The sequence below is a fragment of the Oncorhynchus tshawytscha genome, linkage group LG11 (assembly GCF_018296145.1).
Source record: "Oncorhynchus tshawytscha isolate Ot180627B linkage group LG11, Otsh_v2.0, whole genome shotgun sequence".
NCBI classification, from domain to species: domain Eukaryota; kingdom Metazoa; phylum Chordata; class Actinopteri; order Salmoniformes; family Salmonidae; genus Oncorhynchus; species Oncorhynchus tshawytscha.
Genome location: NC_056439.1, coordinates 41,992,633 through 42,016,122, shown reverse-complemented (window position 1 = coordinate 42,016,122; position 23,490 = coordinate 41,992,633). Strand labels below are relative to the sequence as shown.

At 48.0% G+C, this 23,490-nt stretch overlaps 1 protein-coding gene across 6 annotated transcripts in view; it reads right to left on the bottom strand.

Annotated features, from left to right (window-relative positions):
• Positions 1-23,490, bottom strand: part of LOC112262204 (phosphatidate phosphatase LPIN1) — a 51,972-nt gene that overhangs the window by 13,981 nt on the left and 14,501 nt on the right. For 3 of the 6 annotated variants that reach the window (XR_006084579.1, XM_042330140.1, XM_042330144.1), the window contains exons 2-7: positions 19,490-19,690; positions 15,445-15,540; positions 6,283-6,599; positions 5,525-5,641; positions 529-621; positions 145-259 (exon numbers count right to left, since the gene is read on the bottom strand). Coding sequence is in view for 5 of the 6 variants with exons in the window: in XM_042330140.1 (XP_042186074.1) it covers positions 145-259; positions 529-621; positions 5,525-5,641; positions 6,283-6,599; positions 15,445-15,540; positions 19,490-19,690 (939 nt within the window). In the remaining variant the exon portion in view is untranslated. The remainder of the gene's footprint in view (positions 1-144; positions 260-528; positions 622-5,524; positions 5,642-6,282; positions 6,600-15,444; positions 15,541-19,489; positions 19,691-23,490) is intronic. The other 3 variants (XM_042330142.1, XM_042330141.1, XM_042330143.1) reach the window with 3 other exon arrangements.

Here is a 23,490-nt window from a genome sequence, read left to right as displayed (position 1 = left end):
TGATTTCTGGATCAATGTGTGGACATAATGCCTCCCTTTTTGTGTCCTTTCTTTCCTGTTCTGTCTCTCTGAATCTGTCTCCCCTCCCTCCCTCCCTTCACCCCCCCACTCTGTCCCTCCCCACCTCCCTCCCTCTCTCTGTACCTTGGCAGCTTGTGGCAGCTCTCCCCAGGCCCACATCATCTCAGGGTTGTCTTTGCTCTGATTGGTCAGCTCTGAGTCACTCTTTGGAGTGGAGGGGCTGGAGCCGCCTGGGCTGCTTGGTAACAAGTCACATAGAGGGATGTGATTGGTTGAGCCAGTACTACACTGATTCATGGACATCAACAATACAGTACAAAGTCTCTGCTGGTTCGCATGGTTTTAGACTTTATAATGTAGTAAATAAATCTAATTCAATTTGATTCGATTGTTATCAAAATGCGCCAAATACAACTGGTGTAGACTTTACAGTGAAATGCTTCTGAACGTTTCCCAACGATGCAGAGTTTAAAAAAGAATAATACAAAATAAAACAGTATAACTTACCTGATCGGAGAAGGGAAGAGAGAAGTCTGCTGTGGACAGGAGATGGACAGACCACCACTAGGAGGGATAGACAGAGTATGTTCTATCAGAGGACTGGAGGGAGAGAGAGATGGGGAGGGAGAGAGAGATGGGGGGGAGAGAGAGATGGGGAGGGATGGGAGATGGGGAGGGAGAGAGAGATGGGGAGGGGAGAGAGATGGGGAGGGAGAGAGAGATGGGGAGGGAGAGAGAGATGGGGATGGGGAGGGAGAGAGAGATGGGGATGGGAAGGGAGAGAGAGAGAGAGAGATGGGGAGGGAGAGAGAGATGGGGAGGGAGAGAGAGATGGGGAGGGAGAGAGAGATGGGGAGGGAGAGAGAGATGGGGATGGGGAGGGAGAGATGGGGATGGGGAGGGAGAGAGAGATGGGGATGGGAAGGGAGAGAGAGATGGGGGTGGGGAGGGAGAGAGAGATGGGGATGGGAAGGGAGAGAGAGATGGGGGTAGGGAGGGAGAGAGAGATGGGGAGGGAGAGAGAGATGGGGCGGGAGAGAGAGATGGGGAGAGAGATGGGGATGGGGAGGGAGACGGGGATGGGGAGGGAGAGAGAGATGGGGGTAGGGAGGGAGAGAGAAATGGGGAGGGAGACAGAGATGGGGATGGGGAGGGAGACAGAGATGGGGAGGGAGAGAGAGATGGGGATGGGAAGGAGAGAGAGATGGGGGTAGGGAGGGAGAGAGAGATGGAGGTAGGGAGGGAGAGAGAGATGGGGATGGGGAGGGAGAGAGATGGGGGTAGGGAGGAGAGAGAGATGGGGGGAGAGAGAGATGGGGGTAGGGAGGGAGAGAGATGGGGGATGGGGAGGGAGAGAGAGATGGGGGTAGGGAGGGAGAGAGAGAGAGATGGGGAGGGAGACAGAGATGGGGATGGGGAGGGAGACAGAGAGAGAGATGGGGGTAGGGAGGGAGAGAGAGATGGGGATGGGGAGGGAGAGAGAGATGGGGAGGGAGATGGGGATGGGGCGGGAGAGAGAGATGGGGGTAGGGAGGGAGAGAGAGATGGGGGTAGGGAGGGAGAGGGAGATGGGGAGGGAGAGAGAGATGGGGGTAGGGAGGGAGACAGAGATGGGGGTAGGGAGGGAGATGGGGAGGGAGATGAGAAAGGCCACCGTAGGCAGACATGGCTCTCAAGAGAAGACAGGCTATGTGCTCACTGCCCACAAAATGAGGTCGAAACTGAGCTGCACTTCCTAACCTCATGCCCAATGTATGACCATTTTAGAGAGACATATTTCCCTCAGATTACACAGATCCACAAAGAATTTGAAAACAAATCCAATTTTGATAAACTCCCATATCTACTGGGTGAAATTCCATAGCGTGCCATCACAGCAGCAAGATTTGTGACCTGTTGCCACGAGAAAAGGGCAACCAGTGAAGAACAAACACCATTGTAAATACAACCCATATTTATGCTTATTATTTTATCTTGTGTCCTTTAACCATTTGTACATTGTTAAAAAACTGTATATATATATAATATGACATTTGTAATGTCTTTATTGTTTTGAAACTTCTGTATGTGTAATGTTTACTGTTAATTTTTATTGTTTATTTCACTTTATATATTCACTTTATGTATTATCTACCTCACTTGCTTTGGCAATGTTAACACATGTTTCCCATGCCAATAAAGAGAGATGGGGATGGGGAGAGAGAGAGAGAGATGGGGAGAGAGAGAGAGAGAGAGAGAGAGATGGGGGAGAGAGAGAGAGATGGGGAGAGAGAGAGAGAGATGGGGAGGGGGGAGAGAGAGAGAGAGAGATGGGGAGAGAGAGAGATGGGGATGGGGAGAGAGAGAGAGATGGGGAGAGAGAGAGAGATGGGGGAGAGAGAGAGATGGGGAGAGAGAGAGATGGGGATGGGGGAGAGAGAGAGATGGGGAGAGAGAGAGATGGGGATGGGGAGAGAGAGAGAGATGGGGAGAGAGAGAGAGAGATGGGGAGAGAGAGAGAGAGAGAGAGAGATGGGAGAGAGAGAGAGAGATGGGGGAGAGAGAGAGAGAGAGATGGGGATGGGGAGGGAGAGAGAGAGATGGGGATGGGGAGGGAGACAGATGGGGATGGGGAGGGAGACAGAGATGGGGTAGGGAGGGAGAGAGGGATGGGGAGGGAGAGAGAGATGGGGGTAGGGAGGAAGAGAGAGATGGGGAGGGAGAGAGAGATGGGGGTAGGGAGGGAGACAGAGATGGGGGTAGGGAGGAGAGAGAGATGGGGGGGAGGGAGAGAGAGATGGGGGTAGGGAGGGAGAGAGAGATGGGGAGGGAGGGAGAGATGGGGAGGGAGAGAGAGACAGAGATGGGGAGGGAGAGAGAGACAGAGATGGGGTAGGGAGGGAGAGAGGGATGGGGAGGGAGAGAGAGATGGGGGTAGGGAGGAAGAGAGAGATGGGGGTAGGGAGGGAGAGAGAGATGGGGAGGGAGAGAGAGATGGGGGTAGGGAGGGAGAGAGAGATGGGGAGGGAGAGAGAGATGGGGGAGGGAGGGAGAGAGAGATGGGGGTAGGGAGGGAGAGAGAGATGGGGAGGGAGAGAGAGATGGGGATGGAGAGGGAGAGAGAGATGGGGGTAGGGAGGGAGAGGGGGAGGGAGAGGGGGATGGGGAGGGAGAGAGAGATGGGGATGGGGCGGGAGAGAGAGATGGGGGTAGGGAGGGAGGGAGAGAGAGATGGGGGTAGGGAGGGAGAGGGAGATGGGGAGGGAGATGTCGTTGGGGAGAAAGAGAGAGATGGGGATGGGGAGGGAGATGGGGATGGGGCGGAGAGAGAGATGGGGGTAGGGAGGGAGAGAGAGATGGGGGTAGGGAGGGAGAGGGAGATGGGGAGGGAGATGTCGGTAGGGAGGGAGAGAGAGATGGGGAGGGAGATGTCGGTAGGGAGGAGAGAGAGATGGGGGTAGGGAGGGAGACAGAGATGGGGGTAGGGAGGGAGATGGGGAGGGAGATGAGAAAGGCCACCGTAGGCAGACATGGCTCTCAAGAGAAGACAGGCTATGTGCTCACTGCCCACAAAATGAGGTGGAAACTGAGCTGCACTTCCTAACCTCCTGCCCAATGTATGACCATATTAGAGAGACATATTTCCCTCAGATTACACAGATCCACAAAGAATTTGAAAACAAATCCAATTTTGATAAACTCCCATATCTACTGGGTGAAATTCCATAGTGTGCCATCACAGCAGCAAGATTTGTGACCTGTTGCCACGAGAAAAGGGCAACCAGTGAAGAACAAACACCATTGTAAATACAACCCATATTTATGCTTATTATTTTATCTTGTGTCCTTTAACCATTTGTACATTGTTAAAAAACTGTATATATATATATAATATGACATTTGTAATGTCTTTATTGTTTTGAAACTTCTCTGTGTGTAATGTTTACTGTTAATTTGTATTGTTTATTTCACTTTATATATTCACTTTATATATTATCTACCTCACTTGCTTTGGCAATGTTAACACATGTTTCCCATGCCAATAAAGCCCTTGAATTGAATTGAATTGAGATGTCGGTAGGGAGGGAGAGAGAGATGGGGGTAGAGAGGGAGAGAGAGATGGGAGTAGGGAGAGAGAGGAAGATGGGGAGGGAGATGTCGGTAGGGAGGGAGAGAGAGATGGAGATGAGGAGGGAGATGGGGATGGAGGAGAGAGGGAGAGAGATGGGGATGGAGAGGCAGATGGGGGTAGGGAGGGAGAGGGAGATGGGGGGAGAGAGAGATGGGGGTGGGGAGGGAGAGAGAGATGGGGAGGGTGATGGGGTAGGGAGAGAGGGAGATGGGGATAGGGAGGGAGATGGGGATGGGGAGAGAGATGGGGATGGGGAGGGAGAGAGAGATGGGAATGGGGGAGAGAGAGAGATGGGAATGGGGGAGAGAGAGAGATGGGAATGGGGGAGAGCGAGAGATGGGAATGGGGAGGGAGCGAGAGATGGGGAGGCAGAGAGAGAGATGGGGATGGGGAAGAGAGAGATGGGGAAGAGAGAGATGGGGAAGAGAGAGATGGGGATGGGAAGAGAGAGATGGGAATGGGGGGAGAGAGAGAGATGGGAATGGGGGAGAGAGAGAGATGGGAATGGGGAGGGAGCGAGAGATGGGGAGGCAGAGAGAGAGATGGGGATGGGGAAGAGAGAGATGGGGAAGAGAGAGATGGGGATGGGGAAGAGAGAGATGGGGATGGGAAGAGAGAGATGGGGATGGGGAAGAGAGAGATGGGGATGGGGAAGAGAGAGATGGGGATGGGGAAGAGAGAGATGGGGATGGGGAAGATAGAGATGGGGATTGGGAAGAGAGAGATGGGGATTGGGAAGAGAGATGGGGATGGGGAAGAGAGAGATGGGGAAGAGAGAGAGATGGGGATGGGGAAGAGCGCGAGATGGGGATGGGGAAGAGAGATGGGGATGGGGAAGAGAGGGATGGGGAAGAGAGAGAGATCAGGATGGGGAAGAGAGAGAGATGGGGATGGGGAAGAGAGAGATGGGGGTAAGGGAGAGAGAGATGGGGATGGGGAAGAGAGAGAGATGGGGGGAGAGAGAGAGATGGGGGTAGGAGGAGAGAGAGATGGGGATGGGGAAGAGAGAGAGATGGGGAAGAGAGAGATGGGGATGGGGAAGAGAGAGATGGGGATGGGGAAGAGAGAGAGATGGGGATGGGGAAGAGAGAGAGATGGGGATGGGGAAGAGAGAGATGGGGATGGGGAAGAGAGGGATTGGGAAGAGAGAGATGGGGATAGGGGAAGAGAGAGATGGGGATGGGGAAGAGAGAGATGGGGATGGGGAAGAGATAGATGGGGGTGGGGGAGAGACAGATACAGAGAGAACCATACGCAGTTATTTCATTCTACAAAGGCATCCGACAAGATCCTGCATGAGTACAAGAACCAAACAGTTTATTATTCTGTTCTGTTCAATCTTGTGTGTGTGGGTGTGCATGCATGTGTGTGGGTTGGGTCATGTGCATCTACCTCTGCGAGTGTTCCCAGTCTGCATCAGGGCGTGTGTATGTTGTGTTCTGGGTGTAGGTGCTGCTCAACACACTGGCCTTAGGCCCCTGCTCTTCATCAAACTCTGGAGTAGAGGCCCTGAGACAGAGAGAGACACAAATATATATATATATATATATATATATATAGAGAGAGAGAGAGAGGGAGACAAAAAAAGACAAAAAAAGAGAGAGAAAGACCAAGACAAAGAGCGACAAAGAGAGAGAGACATTAACAACAACAACACACACATCAGATGAATGAGAGAGAATAAGGAGGGTTCGACTGAAAGACCCACGGTCATTACTCCACAGAGACAGAGAGCATTGTGGGAAAGATGAGTTACTGGAGCGTTTCCAATACGGAGGACACAGAGCTGGCATTCACACACACATGCAGGTTCACACGCACACACACACACACACACACACACACACACACACACACACAACCACACACACACAGCACACACACACACACACACACACACACACACACACACACACACACACACACACACACACACACACACACACACACACACACACACACACACAAGACAGACACTGGTTACTTGGCTTGTTTACCCAGTCTCAGCCAGTACCCAACTAGCACAGGGTCGTGTGTGTGTGTGTGTGTGTGTGTGTGGGGGTGGGGGTGGGGTGTTTTTTCACACACACGCGCTCGTTGTACAGGAGTGTAAATAGTGTTGATGTAAAGACTATATGTACTGTAATCACCTGCTGGAGTTGTTATCGTGCTCTTGCTCCTCATCAGTGCTCATATCGATGGTGAACATGTCCTCATCCTCTGAGTGCTCCCCACTCTCTTCCTGCCTCCCTCCTCTGCTCTCCCGCGCTTTCTTCCTCCTCTTCCTCCTCTTTTTCATCATCATCCCTCCTCCTCCTCCTCCTATGGTCTGCTGGGAGCTCAGGGTCTGGACCGAGAGGGAGGCGGGGTCAGAGAGGCGAGACATGCCCTTCCCCAGCTGGGCTTCCATTAGCTCCACCCCCTGGGACACAATAGGTGACGTTGCCAGGTAGGACGGAATCCCTTCCTTTTGGGGACAGAAAATAGAAAACAGGAAGTGAGGTCATGATGAAACATGAATGACTTGTTAAGTAATCAGCCCTGGAAGTACATTTTGACCAAATATTATAAGATAGTAGAACATATTCAGCTCTTCTAATCTTCAAGGTACACCAGGTGAGTAGACTGACTGGCCAATCAGTAACATGAATCAGCCAATGAACTCTCAGATTCTGATAAGCAGTAGCACGTGAGTCCTCCAGGGCTGCAGAGTTGAATAGTCCTGACCTGCAGATACAAGATGGCACCGATGGAGATGGCAGCATTGCGACTAGCTCTTAAGCAACTCTGCAGTATTTTGTTTGTTTATGTACAATTATTTACGTTACAGTTTTTTTCGATTGCTAAACGACAGTGGACACAACTGGAGTCACATGTGCAAAACTCTAACTACAGTCTGCACAGCAGCAGTTCAGGTGGACCAAACTCTAGTTCGTTTTTTCATTGCTTGAACACAGTTTTCAAAACTCTACACACTTATCCCATGACTTTAACCACAACCTGCACAACACTGTGGATTTACAGCACTTTGTTCAAATGCTAACACACTGCTGTCAAAACTGTGAACCACACATTCAAAACGGAATAGATTTCAGCCTTGTGCCTTTTCAAACACTGCTGATTGCAATTTCAGCTGAAAGGCTAAGCAGGTGTCTTGTTTTAGACTTGTTAGTGAACACACACACATATTACAGTATATATAGGTAGAGCTCAGAAAGACTCATTTTGGAAATGGAACAAGGAAGATGGGTTCGTGGAGGGAGAAGGGTGGCAGGGAGAGGGCGGATGCGTGGAGGAAGACAAAGAAGACAAAGAGCTGTTATTTCAGATGAAATAAGGGCTACACTTATAGACCATGTCGTGAACCATGGTCTCTCATTGAGAGAGGCAGGGTTGAGGGTGCAACCCAATCTGCAAAGATCCACAGTGGCATCTGTAATGCGAATTTTCCATCATGCAAACAGCTGAGAGTTCCATCCTTACAGTAAATGAAAACATTACAGGAATCTATTTTGTATTGCAATTATAGAATATTTACACAGATATATATTACAGTAAGTTTGACTGTAAAATATATTTTTACAACAGGACCCAAAGGCTGCCCCCAAAAGGGGGAAGAGGAAAAATATTTTCAGATGCGCAGGAAAATGCTATTGTTGACATGGTTGTTGTCAACAATGCAATAAAACTGTGGGAGATTCAAGATAGAGTGCTGGCTGATAATGATATATTTGAAAATGTTAATTCTGTCAGCACAACAACTATTGCTCGAGTCCTAAAGAAACACCAAGTTACAATGAAACAGTTATACACTGTACCGTTCGAGAGAAACAGTGAACGGGTAAAAGAGCAAAGATACCAATATGTCCAGGTAAGACGTCTGAGGTTACGTACACAGCTATACAAAATATTTACAGTAAAAAAAAACACTAGCATTTCTACAGTAAAACTGTGCACTTACTGTTTTTCAGAGAGTAATGTAGGTAGAAGCACTGGAAAGACCACATTTATTTGTATTTATCGATGAAGCTGGATTTAACCTTGCCAAAACACGGCGCAGAGGAAGGAATGTTATAGGTCAAAGGGCCACTGTGGAGGTTCCAGGCCAAAGGGGGGGAAATATCACCATGTGTGCTGCAATGGCCAATGATGGTTTGCTTCTCAACACACCACTCATTGGCCCATACAACACAGAAAGGCTTATAGCTTTCCTAGAACAGCTCTATGCTCAGCTCGTGCCAGAAGAACAGGGGGAGCCAGTAAGTTTTTGTCATAGTTTGCGATAACGTTGCTTTTCACCACTCTGCAGCTGTCACAGATTGGTTTGCAGCACATCACAGATTTATGGTTTTGTACCTGCCTGCATATTCACCCTTCCTCAACCCAATAGAGGAGTTTTTCTCTGCCTGGAGGTGGAAAGTGTTTGGTCACCACCCACATGACCAAATGTCTCTTTTGGAAGCCATGCGTGCCGGATGTGAGGACACGAGTCCAGAGGACTGCCAGGGATGGATAAGGCACTCCAGAAGGTTCTTCCCCAGGTGCATGGCAAGAGAAAACATTAGATGTGATGTTGAAGAAAACCTGTGGCCTGATGCTAGAGAGAGGCAGGATTAGCCCCTCAATTATTTGTTTGAATTACAGTATGTACTTTTAGTTTCTACCTTTTTTTTCTCATTACTGTAATTCCGTAAATTACTACAGACTATGGAAGCAAACTGCTAATTTTCATTTACCTTAAAGAATTGTTATGTTCTAAAAATTTTAATAAATCATGTGAAAGAATGTCACTCTTTTCTTTGAAGAAAATATGACTTTGCATGAAGTCACTGAAATTGTTCAAACTGTAAAGATGAAAAGTTTGTATTTTCTGTATTGGTGTTTGATGCTAGTGTTTTTACTCTCAGTGTGTTCTGAGTGACAGTGTGTGTTATCTCAGTGAGGGTTGTGCATAGTGTTTGGCTGCACTGAGCGTGTTTTGAGCCATGTGTTAAGAGTTGTGTTGCTTGGAATGAGTTTTGCAGGTGATGTGAACTGTTTAGCTCAGGTGACTGTTGGTAGTGCAGACTGTAGTTAAGAGTTTTGCACATGTGACTCCAGTTGTGCCCACTGTCGTTTAGCAATCGAAAAAAACTATAATAGCTCATTACATACAGCCGGGAAGAACTATTGGATATTAGAGCGACGGTAATTCACCAGAACTTCCAGCATTACGACCAGGATTACCACTTCCCTGGAGCGGATCCTTTGTTTACTCTCCCCAGAACAATTGAACTAATTCCAGAGGCCGACCCAAAACAACGCCGGCGGAGGAGAGGTACTCAAGGCGGTCTTCTGGTCCGACTTAGGAAGCGTGTACACCACCCATCTCTCCTGAGTATTTTACTCACTAATGTCCAATCTCTGGATAATAAAATGGATGAGCTCAAGGCGAGAGTTGCTTTTCAGAGGGACACCAGGGATTGTAACATACTCAGCTTCACGGAAACATGGCTCTCTTGAGATATACTGTCTGACTCTATAAAGCCAGTTGGTTTCTCAGGACATTGCGCTGACAGGAACAAACATCTCTCCGGGAAGCAGAAGGGTGGAGGTATATGTTTTATGATTAACAACTTATGGTGTAACTGTGATCCTCAAACAGGGGCCCCACAAGGGTGCGTGCTCAGCCCCCTCCTGTACTCCCCGTTCACCCATGACGGTGTAGCCAAGCACGCCTCCAACTCAATCATCAAGTTTTCAGACGAAACAACAGTAGTTGGCTTGATTACCAACAACAATGAGACAGGCTACAGGGAGGAGGTGAGGGCTCTGGGAGTGTTGTACCAGGAAAATGACCTCTCACTCAACGTCAACAAAACAAAGGAGATGATCGTGGACTTCAGGAAACAGCAGAGGGATCAGCAGTGGAGAAGGTGGAAAGCTTCAAGTTAGTCTGCGTACACATCACTGCCAAGCTGAATAGGTCCACCCTCACAGACAGTATGGTGAAGAAGGCGCTGTCTTCAACCTCAGGAGGCTGAAGAAATTTGGCTTAACAACTAAAACCCTCACAAAATTGTACAGATGCACAATTGAGAGCATCCTGTCGGGCTGTATCACCGCCCGGTACGGCAACTGCTCCGCCCACAAACGCAAAGCTCACCAGAGGGTGATGCGGTCTGCCCAACGCATTACCGGGGGCAAACTTCCCGCCCTCCTGGACACCTACAGCACGCAATGCCATAGGAAGGCCAAAAAGATCATCAAGGACATCAATCACCCGAGCCACTGCCTGTTCACCCCAATATCATCCAGAAGGCGACGTCAGTACAGGTGCATCAAAGGTGGGACCGAGAGACTGAAAAACAGCTTCTATCTCAAGGCCATGAGACTGTTAAACAGCCATCACTAGCACATCAGAGGCTGCTGCCTATAGACATAGACTAGGAATCACTGGCCACTTTTAGAAATGGATCACTAGCCACTGTAATTATGTTCCGTATCCAGCATTACTCATCTCATATGTATAAACTACACTCCGCACTATTCTACAGTGTCTTAGTCATTTTAATTGTGTGTAAATATAGCATCACACATCTCATGTGTACATACTGTACTCTATACTATTCCACTGTATCTTAGTCACTTTAATTGTGTGTAAATATAGCATCACACATCTCATGTGTATATACTGTACTCTATACTATTCCACTGTATCTTAGTCACTTTAATTGTGTGTAAATATAGCATCACTCATCTCATGTGTATATACTGTACTCTATACTATTCCACTGTATCTTAGTCACTTTAATTGTGTGTAAATATAGCATCACTCATCTCATGTGTATATACTGTACTCTATACTATTCCACTGTATCTTAGTCACTTTAATTGTGTGTAAATATAGCATCACTCATCTCATGTGTATATACTGTACTCTATACTATTCCACTGTATCTTAGTCACTTTAATTGTGTGTAAATATAGCATCACTCATCTCATGTGTATATACTGTACTCTATACTATTCCACTGTATCTTAGTCCAATGCTGCTCTGACATATGTGTATATTCTTAATCCCTTCATTACTTAGATGTACGTGTATTTGGGTATATGTTGTGAAACTGTTAGATATTACTGCACTGTCAGAGCTAGAAGCACAAGCATTTCACTACACCCACAATAACATCTGTTAAATACGTGTATGTGACCAATAAAATGTGATTTGATTGGATGTGTAGTAAGATAGGCTGCAGCTGCAGCACCCTCCAATACTGTCTGAATAGGAGGTCTATCCCTGTGAGGGATCTAGGGGTTCAGGAACACACACAGATGGTAAACATTTCTCTGCTAAGGAAATACACTAGGAACACATGTGGTGTGTGTGTGTGTGTGTATGTATCCCTGTGTGTCAGGAACACACACAGTGGTGTGTGAACACATGTGTGTGTGTGTGTGTGTGTGTGTGTGTGTGTGTGTGTGTGTGTGTGCGTGTGCATGTGTGGTAGCAGGGAGCCTAGCAACCAGTAACAGAAAGGTTGGTGGTTTGAATACCCACGCCGACAAGGTGAAAATCCTGTTGATGTGCCCTTTAGAGAGGCACACCCTAATTATCTCCAGGGGTGCCGTACTACTATGGCTGACCCTGTAAAACAACACATTTCACTCCACCTATCTGGTGTTCGTGACAATAACACATCTGTCTGTATATCAGGGGCAACTAGATTCAACCGCGGGACGATTTTTATCGAAGCGGATGGTCGAGAGGCAGGAACATAATTATACAAATTTGTACACTGCAATTGACCACAACTAAGCCCCAGAAGAGATTGTATTGGAAAATAATTTAACTTTTTAAGTTCATACCTTGATTACATTGAGACATACAGTCTGGGAATTCATGAACAGATTCTCTGAATTCAACTCGTTTTCACCCTCAACGTTCTCTATATCTAATTACACTGAACACAAATATAAACGCAACATGTAAAGTATTGGTCCCATGTTTCATGAGCTGAAATAAAAGATCCCAGAAATGTTCCATATGCACCAAAAGCTTATTTCTATAAAATGTTGTAAAGAAATTTGTTCACATCCCTGTTAGTGAGCATTCATCCACCTGATAGGTGTGGCATATCAAGAAGCTGATTAAACAGCATGATCATGACACAGGTGCACTTAAGTCTGATGGAGGCCACTGTTTTTGGGGACCTTCAATGCTGCAGACATTTTTTGGTACCCTTCCCCTGATCTGTGCCTCGACACAGTCCTGTCTCGGAGCTCTACGAACAATTCCTTCGACCTCATGGCTTGGTTTTTGCTCTGACATGCACTGTCAACTGTGGGACCTTTATATAGACAGGTGGGTGCCTTTCCAAATCATGTCCAATCAATTGTATTTACCACTGGTGGAATCCAATCAAACTGTGGAAACATCTCAATGATGATCAATGGAAACAGGATGCACCTGAGCTCAATTTCTAGTCTCATAGCAAAGGGTCTGAATATTTATGTAAATAAGGTATTTCTGTTTTTATAAATTTGCAAAAAGTTCCCAAAACTTGTTTTTGCTTCGTCATTATGGGGTATTGTGTGTAGATTGATGAGAAATGAATTGTATTTAATCAATTTTAGAATAAGGCTGTAGTGTAACGAAATGTGGAAAATGGGAAAGGGTCTGAACACCTTCCGAATGCGCTCATCATTTAAGAACCTGAGGCAATGACTATCAAACTACACTACACACTGACACACACATGTATACACACATGCAGTCAAATGCACATGCCCACAGAGAAGCTAATAGCAGACCAAATAAATGGCTGTATGGACAGACATATTAGCAGCCAGCGCTCTGGACACAAGATGTCAGGTCACATCATTCATCTTAGCATCCTGAAACCTACATCATTATTATAATGTCATGCATATTCATGATGCCCAGTCCACATGGGTTTATAACACTGTATTCTTTATCCAAATAAAATGGACCACTCAGAGGGTAGACACGGTGAATCAGGGAGAGGACAGACCCCTGAACGTGTGTGTTTGTGGTGAGTGTGTGTGTGTGTGTTTGTGGTGAGTGTGTGTGTGTGTGTGTGTTTGTGGTGAGTGTGTGTGTGTGTGTTTGTGGTGTGTGTGTGTGTGTGTGTGTGTGTGTGTGTGTGTGTGTGTGTGTGTATGCTGTGCAGTGGAATGTAGAAAAGGGATTTTTTTGTCCATAAATAGGGTTGTTATTTTTGGCTGGGTCAAGAGGAGGGTTTATCCCAGAGGAGAAACAAGATCTGTACAGTACAACCAAAACACACACTGTAAACTGAAGAACTCACTGGACGTGGAAAAGATATACAGACACTGTCAGGAACAGCTCAATAGTGATACTTAGAACATGTTTCTGCATGAAATCCCTCGGTTCTTAGAGGGGAATAGACTAGGACATGGAGGAGGAGAGGCGAGGAGGAGAGGAGAGGAGGGGGAGGAGGAGAGGCGAGGAGGGGAGGAGGAGAGGCAAGGAGGGGAGGGGAGGAGAAGAGGGGAGGGGAGGGGAGGAGGAGAGGCGAGGAGCGGAGGGGGAGGAGGAGAGGAGGGGAGGGGAGGAGGAGAGGCGAGGAGGGGAGGGGAGGAGAAGAAGGGAGGGGAGGGGAGGAGGAGAGGCGAGGAGGGGAGGAGGAGAGGCGAGGAGGGGAGGAGGAGAGGCGAGGAGGGGAGGGGAGGAGAAGAAGGGAGGGGAGGGGAGGAGGAGAGGTGAGGAGGGGAGGAGGAGAGGCGAGGAGGGGAGGAGGAGAGGCGAGGAGGGGAGGGGAGGAGGAGAGGCGAGGAGGGGAGTGGAGGAGGAGAGGCGAGGAGGGGAGGGGAGGGGAGAGAAGAGGGGGGAGTAAGGAAAGGAGACATGAGAGGAAAGGAAAGGGGCGGTTGTAGCAGGGAGGAGAGAAGAGGACAGCTGAGAGGAGAGGATGTAGCAGGAAAGTGGGGTAGAGGGAGGAATGGGAGTCCGACAGTCACGACAGCCCAGTTAAACTAAACCCCAGATTATAACGGCTCTGGTTTAATCCCTTACTGGAGAAAAGACCAAGCATCATCCCTCTATCCCTTTATCATCATTCTTCTCCTTCTACCTCACCATTATTCATTCTCTCCTCTCCCTCTCCCCCTCTCCTCTCCCATCTTCTCTTCTCCTCTCCCTTCTTCTCTTCTCCTCTCCCCTCTTCTCTTCTCCTCTCTTATCCCATCCTCTCCTCTCCTCTCCTCTCCCTCTCCCCTCTCCTCTCCCATCTTATCTTCTCCTCTCCCTTCTTCTCTTCTCCTCTCCCTCTTCTCTCCTATCTTCTCCTCTTCCATCTTCTCTTCTTCTCTCCCATCTTCTCTTCTCCTCTCTTATCCCATCCTCTCCTCTCCTCTCCTCTCCTCCTCTCCTCTCCTCTCCTCTCCTCTCCTCCTCTCCTCTCCTCTCCTCTCCTCTCCTCCTCTCCTCTCCTCTCCTCTCCTCTCCTCTTCTCTCCTCTCCTCTCCTCTCCTCTTCTGTGTGATGTTATTACTAAGGCCTGAGCGCTCGGTGGAGCAGTTCATCTGAGAGCTCAGAGAGCCACATACTAGATGATTAATAGAGTGACAATAAGAGTGAGGGGGTTAACTTATAAAAACACTATCTGTAGACTTTACTTCAAACAGAACTGTTTAATTTGGCATCTCCCCTTACTAAAGGTTATGAATTGACTTTACATTTGCTGATCCTAGTAAATGTCATTAACGTAGGATTATTTATAGGACTCTATTATAGAATCTATGAGATCTATTACAGGATTCTTTCTCGCCTCCTGTCGCCTAAGATGGTGTCTCAAAGTTCACACTTGCACACTATTTAGTATGCATGGCTTAGGTGTATGCATGGCGGGTGCATCACTTCAAACTAAGTAGTGTGAGATCACATCCCTGGGATTGAGTTTCTATCTTAAACCTTTTGGCCATGACCCCTGAATTGTGTGTGTGTGTGTGTGTGGCCTTGTCTGGACATGGAGTCCATTCTCTTCCCATCCTGTCCAGGATCCAGTTACAGCATGTGTCCTCATTGTTTGTTTCCAGGTAACACCACTCACATTACTGAACATGCACCAAGTCAGTTCACTAGGCTACAGTCTTAGAAAAAGTTTATATTTATCTTTAAAAGGTATCTTTGGCTGTCCCCATAGGAGAACCATTTGAAAAAAACATTTTTGGTTCTAGGTAGACCCCTTTTCAGTTCCATGTAGAACCCTTTACACAGAGGTGTGAGTGTGTGTGTGTGTGTGTGTGTGTTGGTGTGTGCATGCGTTTGTGGTTGTGTGTGTACATACCAGTGTGTTCTCTGTCTCCTTGACGAAAAAGGCCTCTCCGTTCTCCCCCAGCTTCATTTGTAGACTCACAGGCTCTCCATTGATCTCTATGTCCACCTGAGACACAGATGACACCAACCATCACTATACCTTTCAATCTCACTCTATCCCTCTCTCTTTCCTCTGCTCTACCCTCCATCTCTATCTCTCTTTCCTCTGCTCTACCCTCCATGTCTCTCTCTTTCCTCTGCTCTACCTCTCTTTCCTCTGCTCTACCTCTCTTTCCTCTGCTCTACCTCTCTTTCCTCTGCTCTACCTCTCTTTCCTCTGCTCTACCCTCCATCTCTACCTCTCTTTCCTCTGCTCTACCCTCCATGTCTCTCTCTTTCCTCTGCTCTACCCTCCATCTCTACCTCTCTTTCCTCTGCTCTACCTCTCTTTCCTCTGCTCTACCCTCCATCTCTATCTCTCTTTCCTCTGCTCTACCCTCCATGTCTCTCTCTTTCCTCTGCTCTACCCTCCATCTCTATCTCTCTTTCCTCTGCTCTACCCTCCATCTCTATCTCTCTTTCCTCTGCTCTACCCTCCATCTCTATCTCTCTTTCCTGCTCTCTACCCTCCATCTCTATCTCTCTTTCCTCTGCTCTACCCTCCATGTCTATCTCTCTTTCCTCTGCTCTACCCTCCATCTCTATCTCTCTTTCCTCTGCTCTACCCTCCATCTCTATCTCTCTTTCCTCTGCTCTACCCTCCATCTCTATCTCTCTTTCCTCTGCTCTACCCTCCATCTCTATCTCTCTTTCCTCTGCTCTACCCTCCATGTCTCTCTCTTTCCTCTGCTCTACCCTCCATCTCTATCTCTCTTTCCTCTGCTCTACCCTCCATCTTTATCTCTCTTTCCTCTGCTCTACCCTCCATCTATATCTCTCTTTCCTCTGCTCTACCCTCTATCTCTATCTCTCTTTCCTCTGCTCTACCCTCCATCTCTATCTCTCTTTCCTCTGCTCTACCCTCCATCTCTATCTCTCTTTCCTCTGCTCTACCCTCCATGTCTCTCTCTTTCCTCTGCTCTACCCTCCATGTCTCTCTCTTTCCTCTGCTCTACCCTCCATCTCTATCTCTCTTTCCTCTGCTCTACCCTCCATGTCTCTCTCTTTCCTCTGCTCTATCCTCCATCTTTATCTCTCTTTCCTCTGCTCTACCCTCCATGTCTCTCTCTTTCCTCTGCTCTACCCTCCATCTCTACCTCTCTTTCCTCTGCTCTACCTCTCTTTCCTCTGCTCTACCTCTCTTTCCTCTGCTCTACCCTCCATCTCTATCTCTCTTTCCTCTGCTCTACCCTCCATGTCTCTCTCTTTCCTCTGCTCTACCCTCCATCTCTATCTCTCTTTCCTCTGCTCTACCCTCCATCTCTATCTCTCTTTCCTCTGCTCTACCCTCCATGTCTCTCTCTTTCCTCTGCTCTACCCTCCATCTCTATCTCTCTTTCCTCTGCTCTACCCTCCATGTCTCTCTCTTTCCTCTGCTCTATCCTCCATCTCTATCTCTCTTTCCTCTGCTCTACCCTCCATCTACATCTCTTTCCTCTGCTCTACCCTCCATCTCTATCTCTCTTTCCTCTGCTCTACCCTCCATCTTTATCTCTCTTTCCTCTGCTCTACCCTCCATCTATATCTCTCTTTCCTCTGCTCTACCCTCCATCTCTATCTCTCTTTCCTCTGCTCTACCCTCCATCTCTATCTCTCTTTCCTCTGCTCTACCCTCCATCTCTATCTCTCTTTCCTCTGCTCTACCCTCCATCTCTATCTCTCTTTCCTCTGCTCTGCCCTCCATCTACATCTCTTTCCTCTGCTCTACCCTCCATCTCTATCTCTCTTTCCTCTGCTCTACCCTCTATCTCTCTTTCCTCTGCTCTACCCTCCATCTCTATCTCTCTTTCCTCTGCTCTACCCTCCATCTCTATCTCTCTTTCCTCTGCTCTACCCTCCATCTCTATCTCTCTTTCCTCTGCTCTACCCTCCATCTCTATCTCTCTTTCCTCTGCTCTACCCTCTATCTCTCTTTCCTCTGCTCTACCCTCCATGTCTCTCTCTTTCCTCTGCTCTACCCTCCATCTCTATCTCTCTTTCCTCTGCTCTACCCTCCATCTCTATCTCTCTTTCCTCTCCTCTACCCCTCATCTCTATCTCTCTTTCCTCTGCTCTACCCTCCATCTCTATCTCTCTTTCCTCTGCTCTACCCTCCATCTATATCTCTCTTTCCTCTGCTCTACCCGCCATCTATATCTCTTTCCTCTGCTCTGCTCTACCCTCCATCTCTATCTCTCTTTCCTCTGCTCTACCCTCCATGTCTCTCTCTTTCCTCTGCTCTACCCTCCATCTCTATCTCTCTTTCCTCTGCTCTACCCTCCATCTCTATCTCTCTTTCCTCTGCTCTACCCTCCATGTCTCTCTCTTTCCTCTGCTCTACCCTCCATGTCTCTCTCGTTCCTCTGCTCTACCCTCCATCTCTATCTCTCTTTCCTCTGCTCTACCCTCCATCTATATCTCTTTCCTCTGCTCTGCTCTGCCCTCCATCTCTATCTCTCTTTCCTCTGCTCTACCCTCCATCTCTATCTCTCTTTCCTCTGCTCTACCCTCCATCTCTTTCCTCTGCTCTACCCTCCATGTCTCTCTCTTTCCTCTGCTCTACCCTCCATCTCTATCTCTCTTTCCTCTGCTCTACCCTCCATGTCTCTCTCTTTCCTCTGCTCTACCCTCCATCTCTATCTCTCTTTCCTCTGCTCTACCCTCCATCTCTCTCTCTTTCCTCTGCTCTACCCTCCATGTCTCTCTCTTTCCTCTGCTCTACCCTCCATCTCTATCTCTCTTTCCTCTGCTCTACCCTCCATCTCTATCTCTCTTTCCTCTGCTCTACCCTCCATCTCTATCTCTCTTTCCTCTGCTCTGCCCTCCATCTCTAATCTCTCTTTCCTCTGCTCTACCCTCCATCTCTAATCTCTTTCCTCTGCTCTACCCTCCATCTCTTTCCTCTCTACCCTCCTTTCCTCTGCTCTACCCTCCATGTCTCTCTCTTTCCTCTGCTCTACCCTCCATCTCTATCTCTCTTTCCTCTGCTCTACCCTCCATGTCTCTCTCTTTCCTCTGCTCTACCCTCCATCTCTATCTCTCTTTCCTCTGCTCTACCCTCCATCTCTATCTCTCTTTCCTCTGCTCTACCCTCCATGTCTCTCTCTTTCCTCTGCTCTACCCTCCATCTCTATCTCTCTTTCCTCTGCTCTACCCTCCATCTCTATCTCTCTTTCCTCTGCTCTACCCTCCATCTCTATCTCTCTTTCCTCTGCTCTACCCTCCATCTCTATCTCTCTTTCCTCTGCTCTACCCTCCATGTCTCTCTCTTTCCTCTGCTCTATCCTCCATCTTTATCTCTCTTTCCTCTGCTCTACCCTCCATCTCTATCTCTCTTTCCTCTGCTCTACCCTCCATCTCTATCTCTCTTTCCTCTGCTCTACCCTCTATGTCTCTCTCTTTCCTCTGCTCTACCCTCCATCTCTAATCTCTCTTTCCTCTGCTCTACCCTCCATCTCTATCTCTCTTTCCTCTGCTCTACCCTCCATCTATCTCTCTTTCCTCTGCTCTACCCTCTATCTCTCTTTGTATTCGTACTAACCTATCTCCATCTCCATCCCTCCAATCTACCATCATCTCTGTCTCTCCCACCATCTCTCCCATCTACCCCCCCTTCTCTATTTTTTTATTTCCATTTTTCTCTCTTCTATCTACAATAAATATTTCTCTCAGCAACTCTCATTGTCCATTTTGTCTGTGTCAGCTCAGGTCAAGGACAGCTACAGGTATACGTGGCAGAAAAATGAATGATTCATCTCTCTCCCTTCATCCCCTTTTCTCCCTCTCTCTTTCTGTGTGGTAATTTCCATATAAACTGAGCGAAGATGAGCCTCCCTCCTTCCAGTACTGTAAGCACCCTCTTCTACCCAATGTCCTCTGCCCCAGTGCTCCTTAACCCAGACCCCCGCACCGCACACAGCCTCCCTGTGTCCTCTCACCACTTTCTCACGGGAGCGCAGCACACCCATCTTGCCAAAGCGAACGTGGAAGGGCGAGCACTGCAGGGTGCCGTCAGGCTGACGCACCACGATGACATCGATGCAGCCTGACAGGGTGGCCGGGTTCAGGCCCCGGTACAGCTCCTTCACCTGCACAAACACCTGGCCTGCCAACTGGCCCACGTAGTTCATGGTCTCAGACTGAGGGGGTTAGAGGGTGGAGGGGAGAGGGATGAGGGGAGGGTGGAGGGGAGAGGGATGAGGGGAGAGGGATGGGGTGAGGCGAGGGGGAAAGGGAGGGATGAGGGGGAGAGGGATAGGAGGGAGAGAGAAAGAGAGAGAGAAAGACACTAAATATTTAATTTCCCAAACGCTTGCGAGGCAATCTGATGATGACTCTTGATGATCCTGTGGAGTGATGAGGGCGTGGTCATATCAATAGAATCTAGATGACATTACGACACACCAGAGTGATGTTATTGCCTGGATGGATCAGCCGGGACATCTCTCTGACTCTAACTGTGATTAACATTCCTCTCTGACTGCCTGTCCTCAATCCCCGCACATCACGTCTTTATAAGGCTTTTAACTCATACATTTGTCACATAGTGCTGAACAGCAACCAACCAGGCCTCCAAAGCCCCACTGCCCTGTGTCTCTGTCCCTCTGTCTGTCTCTCTGTCTGTCTCTCTGTCTGTCCCTGTCTGTGCAGCAGAAACAGAGGAATAGGGCTGGAATTGCATAATACGGTGCAATAAACACACGGACATTCTCAGTCAAACACATGCTTTCTCTCTGTATATCACACACACACAGACACACACACACACAGACACACAGACACAGACACACACACACACAGACACACAGACACACAGACACACACACACAGACACACACGACCACAGACACACAGTGCCCAGTGCCCTCTGCAGCGCTGGCATCTGAATGGGGACAGCATGCCAGTCTCTCAGTCACAGACAGCACCACACACCTTCTGACAGACACACAGGGGACACACACCACACATGTGAACACAGACACACACACACACATGCACGTATACACACAGACACATTCACGTATACACTACACACACAGACAGACAAAACACTGTCACAGACAACAGACACACACACACACAGACACAAACTCACACATGTATACAAACACACAGACTCTGTCTGGGTAAAACTCACACAGACACACAGATCACACAGACACACAGACACACAGACACAGAACAACACACATTGACACTGTCAGACAACATCTCCACAGACTCTGTCTGGGTAAAATCTCCCATTGACTCTGTCTGGGTAAAACTCACAGACACACAGACACAAATCTCCCATTGACACTGTCTGGGTAAAATCACACAGACTATGTCACAAAACTCACACATTGACAGACAACACACACACATTGACATGTCACAGACACATCCCATTGACTCTGTCTGGTGCCCAGTGCCCTCTGCAGCGCTGGCATCTGAATGGGGATGAATCTGCATGCCAGTCTCTCAGTCACAGAGAAGGCAGCACCACTAACACCTTCTGACTAGAACCAACAGGGCCCAGGGGAGGGAGAGGAAACCATTTCACTGGAAGGCCAATGTGAACATAGTTAGGATTCAGACCTAACTATTCACTAACAGTGCAAAAGACAAAATGTGCACTATCCTGTATTGTATAAGTCTTAACCACACCTACCATTATCTGGGTAAAATCTCCCATTGACTATGTCTGGGTAAAATCTCCCATTGACTATGTCTGGGTAAAATCTCCCATTGACTATGTCTGGGTAAAATCTCCCATTGACTATGTCTGGGTAAAATCTCCCATTGACTATGTCTGGGTAAAATCTCCCATTGACTATGTCTGGGTAAAATCTCCCATTGACTATGTTTGGGTAAAACACCACTAACCTCTATTACCACCTACGCAGGAGTCATGTGGAACAGGCCGGTCCCGACAACAGGCTCAAACACCACTAACCTCTATTACCACCTACGCAGGAGTCATGTGGAACAGGCCGGTCCCGACAACAGGCTCAAACACCACTAACCTCTATTACCACCTACGCAGGAGTCATGTGGAACAGGCCGGTCCCGTCAACAAGCTCAAACACCACTAACCTCTATTACCACCTACGCAGGAGTCATGTGGAACAGTATGGAGAGAGTCTACTGATGAGACCCAAAGAAGTACAGTCCCTCAAAACAAACCCCCGACTCAGACGTTGAAAGAGGCTTTTGCCCACGACACACCATATGGTAAAGAACCACAAAGATGGAAGGAGATAACAGCTGCTGTTAAAACTAACATCTGCAAAGACATGGCCCCAATTTACACGGTCCAGAAACTGAGGTTTGGTGAGGTGGTGCCAACACTCGACCCAAGGTACCCAAGGTAGCCTAGTGGTTAGAGCATTGGACTAGTAACCAGAAGGTTGCAAGTTCAAACCCCTGAACTGACAAGGTACAAATCTGTCGCTCTGCCCCTGAACAGGCAGTTAACCCACTGTTCCTAGGCTGTCATTGAAAATAAGAATTTGTTCTTAACTGACTTGACTGGTAAAATAAAGGTAAAAAAAAAATATATATACTGTATATATATTTTGGCCTATATTTATTTTGTTTGCAACTATAGTTGAAGTATTTTCTATTTACCTTTTTAGATTTTATACATTCATATTTTATATGTTGTTAGATGCTTAATTGAAAATGTACAGATTCTAAATCAAATAAATAATCAAATATGAGTAAGTACCTTTTTATTTGTTGAGTATAATTCAACATGTACTAAGAAATAGGCCTTTACATGTGGTCATTTTATATTAACTATTTATTCATTGAATTTACAGAAAATATGCTATATCGTGATATGTATCGTTATCGGGATATGAAATGATCTATATCGGGATATAGCCATATCTCCCAGCCCTACTGTATATGTTCAAGGAGGAACAGAACATAGAATATATTGAGGTAAAGTGTGGATGTTTGAATCTATGAATCCTGTTTTTCATGTTGTTGTCATTTTCAGATGTATTTTCTCATATTCTATTCCCTTCTGAAAAGAACCAGTTTAATATTTGCACTTGATTACACAGTACATACCTGACAAACATACTTAAACAGTATGCAAACAATGGAAGCATAAAGTCTCTCTCTCTCTCTCTTTCTTGCCATCTCTCTCATCTAGCCCTACCTCTCTCCTCATGCCCCACCTCGCTCTCCTCTCTCCTCATGCCCCACCTCTCTCTCCTCTCTCCTCATGCCCACCTCTCTCTCCTCATGCCCCACCTCTCTCCTCATGCCCCACCTCGCTCTCCTCTCTCCTCATGCCCCACCTCTCTCTCCTCTCTCCTCATGCCCCACCTCTCTCTCCTCTCTCTCTCCTCATGCCCCCCTCCCTCTCTCTCTCTCCTCATGCCCCACCTCTCTCTCCTCTCTCCTCATGCCCCACCTCTCTCCTCATGCCCCACCTCGCTCTCCTCTCTCCTCATGCCCCACCTCTCTCTCCTCTCTCCTCATGCCCCACCTCTCTCTCCTCATGCCCTACCTCTCTCTCCTCTCTCCTCATGCCCCACCTCTCTCTCCTCTCTCCTCATGCCCCACCTCTCTCTCCTCTCATGCCCCCTCATGCCCCACCTCTCTCTCCTCTCTCCTCATGCCCCACCTCTCTCTCCTCTCTCCTCATGCCCCACCTCGCTCTCCTCTCTCTCCTCATGCCCCACCTCTGCTCTACCTCTCTCCTCATGCCCCACCTCTCTCTCCTCTCTCCTCATGCCCCACCTCTCCTCCTCTCTCCTCATGCCCCAACTCTCTCTCCTCTCTCCTCATGCCCCACCTCTCTCTCCTCTCTCCTCATGCCCCACCTCTCTCTCCTGCCCCACCTCTCTCCTCATGCCCCACCTCTCTCTCCTCATGCCCCCTACCTCTCTCCTCATGCCCCACCTCTCTCTCCTCTCTCCTCATGCCCCACCTCTCTCTCCTC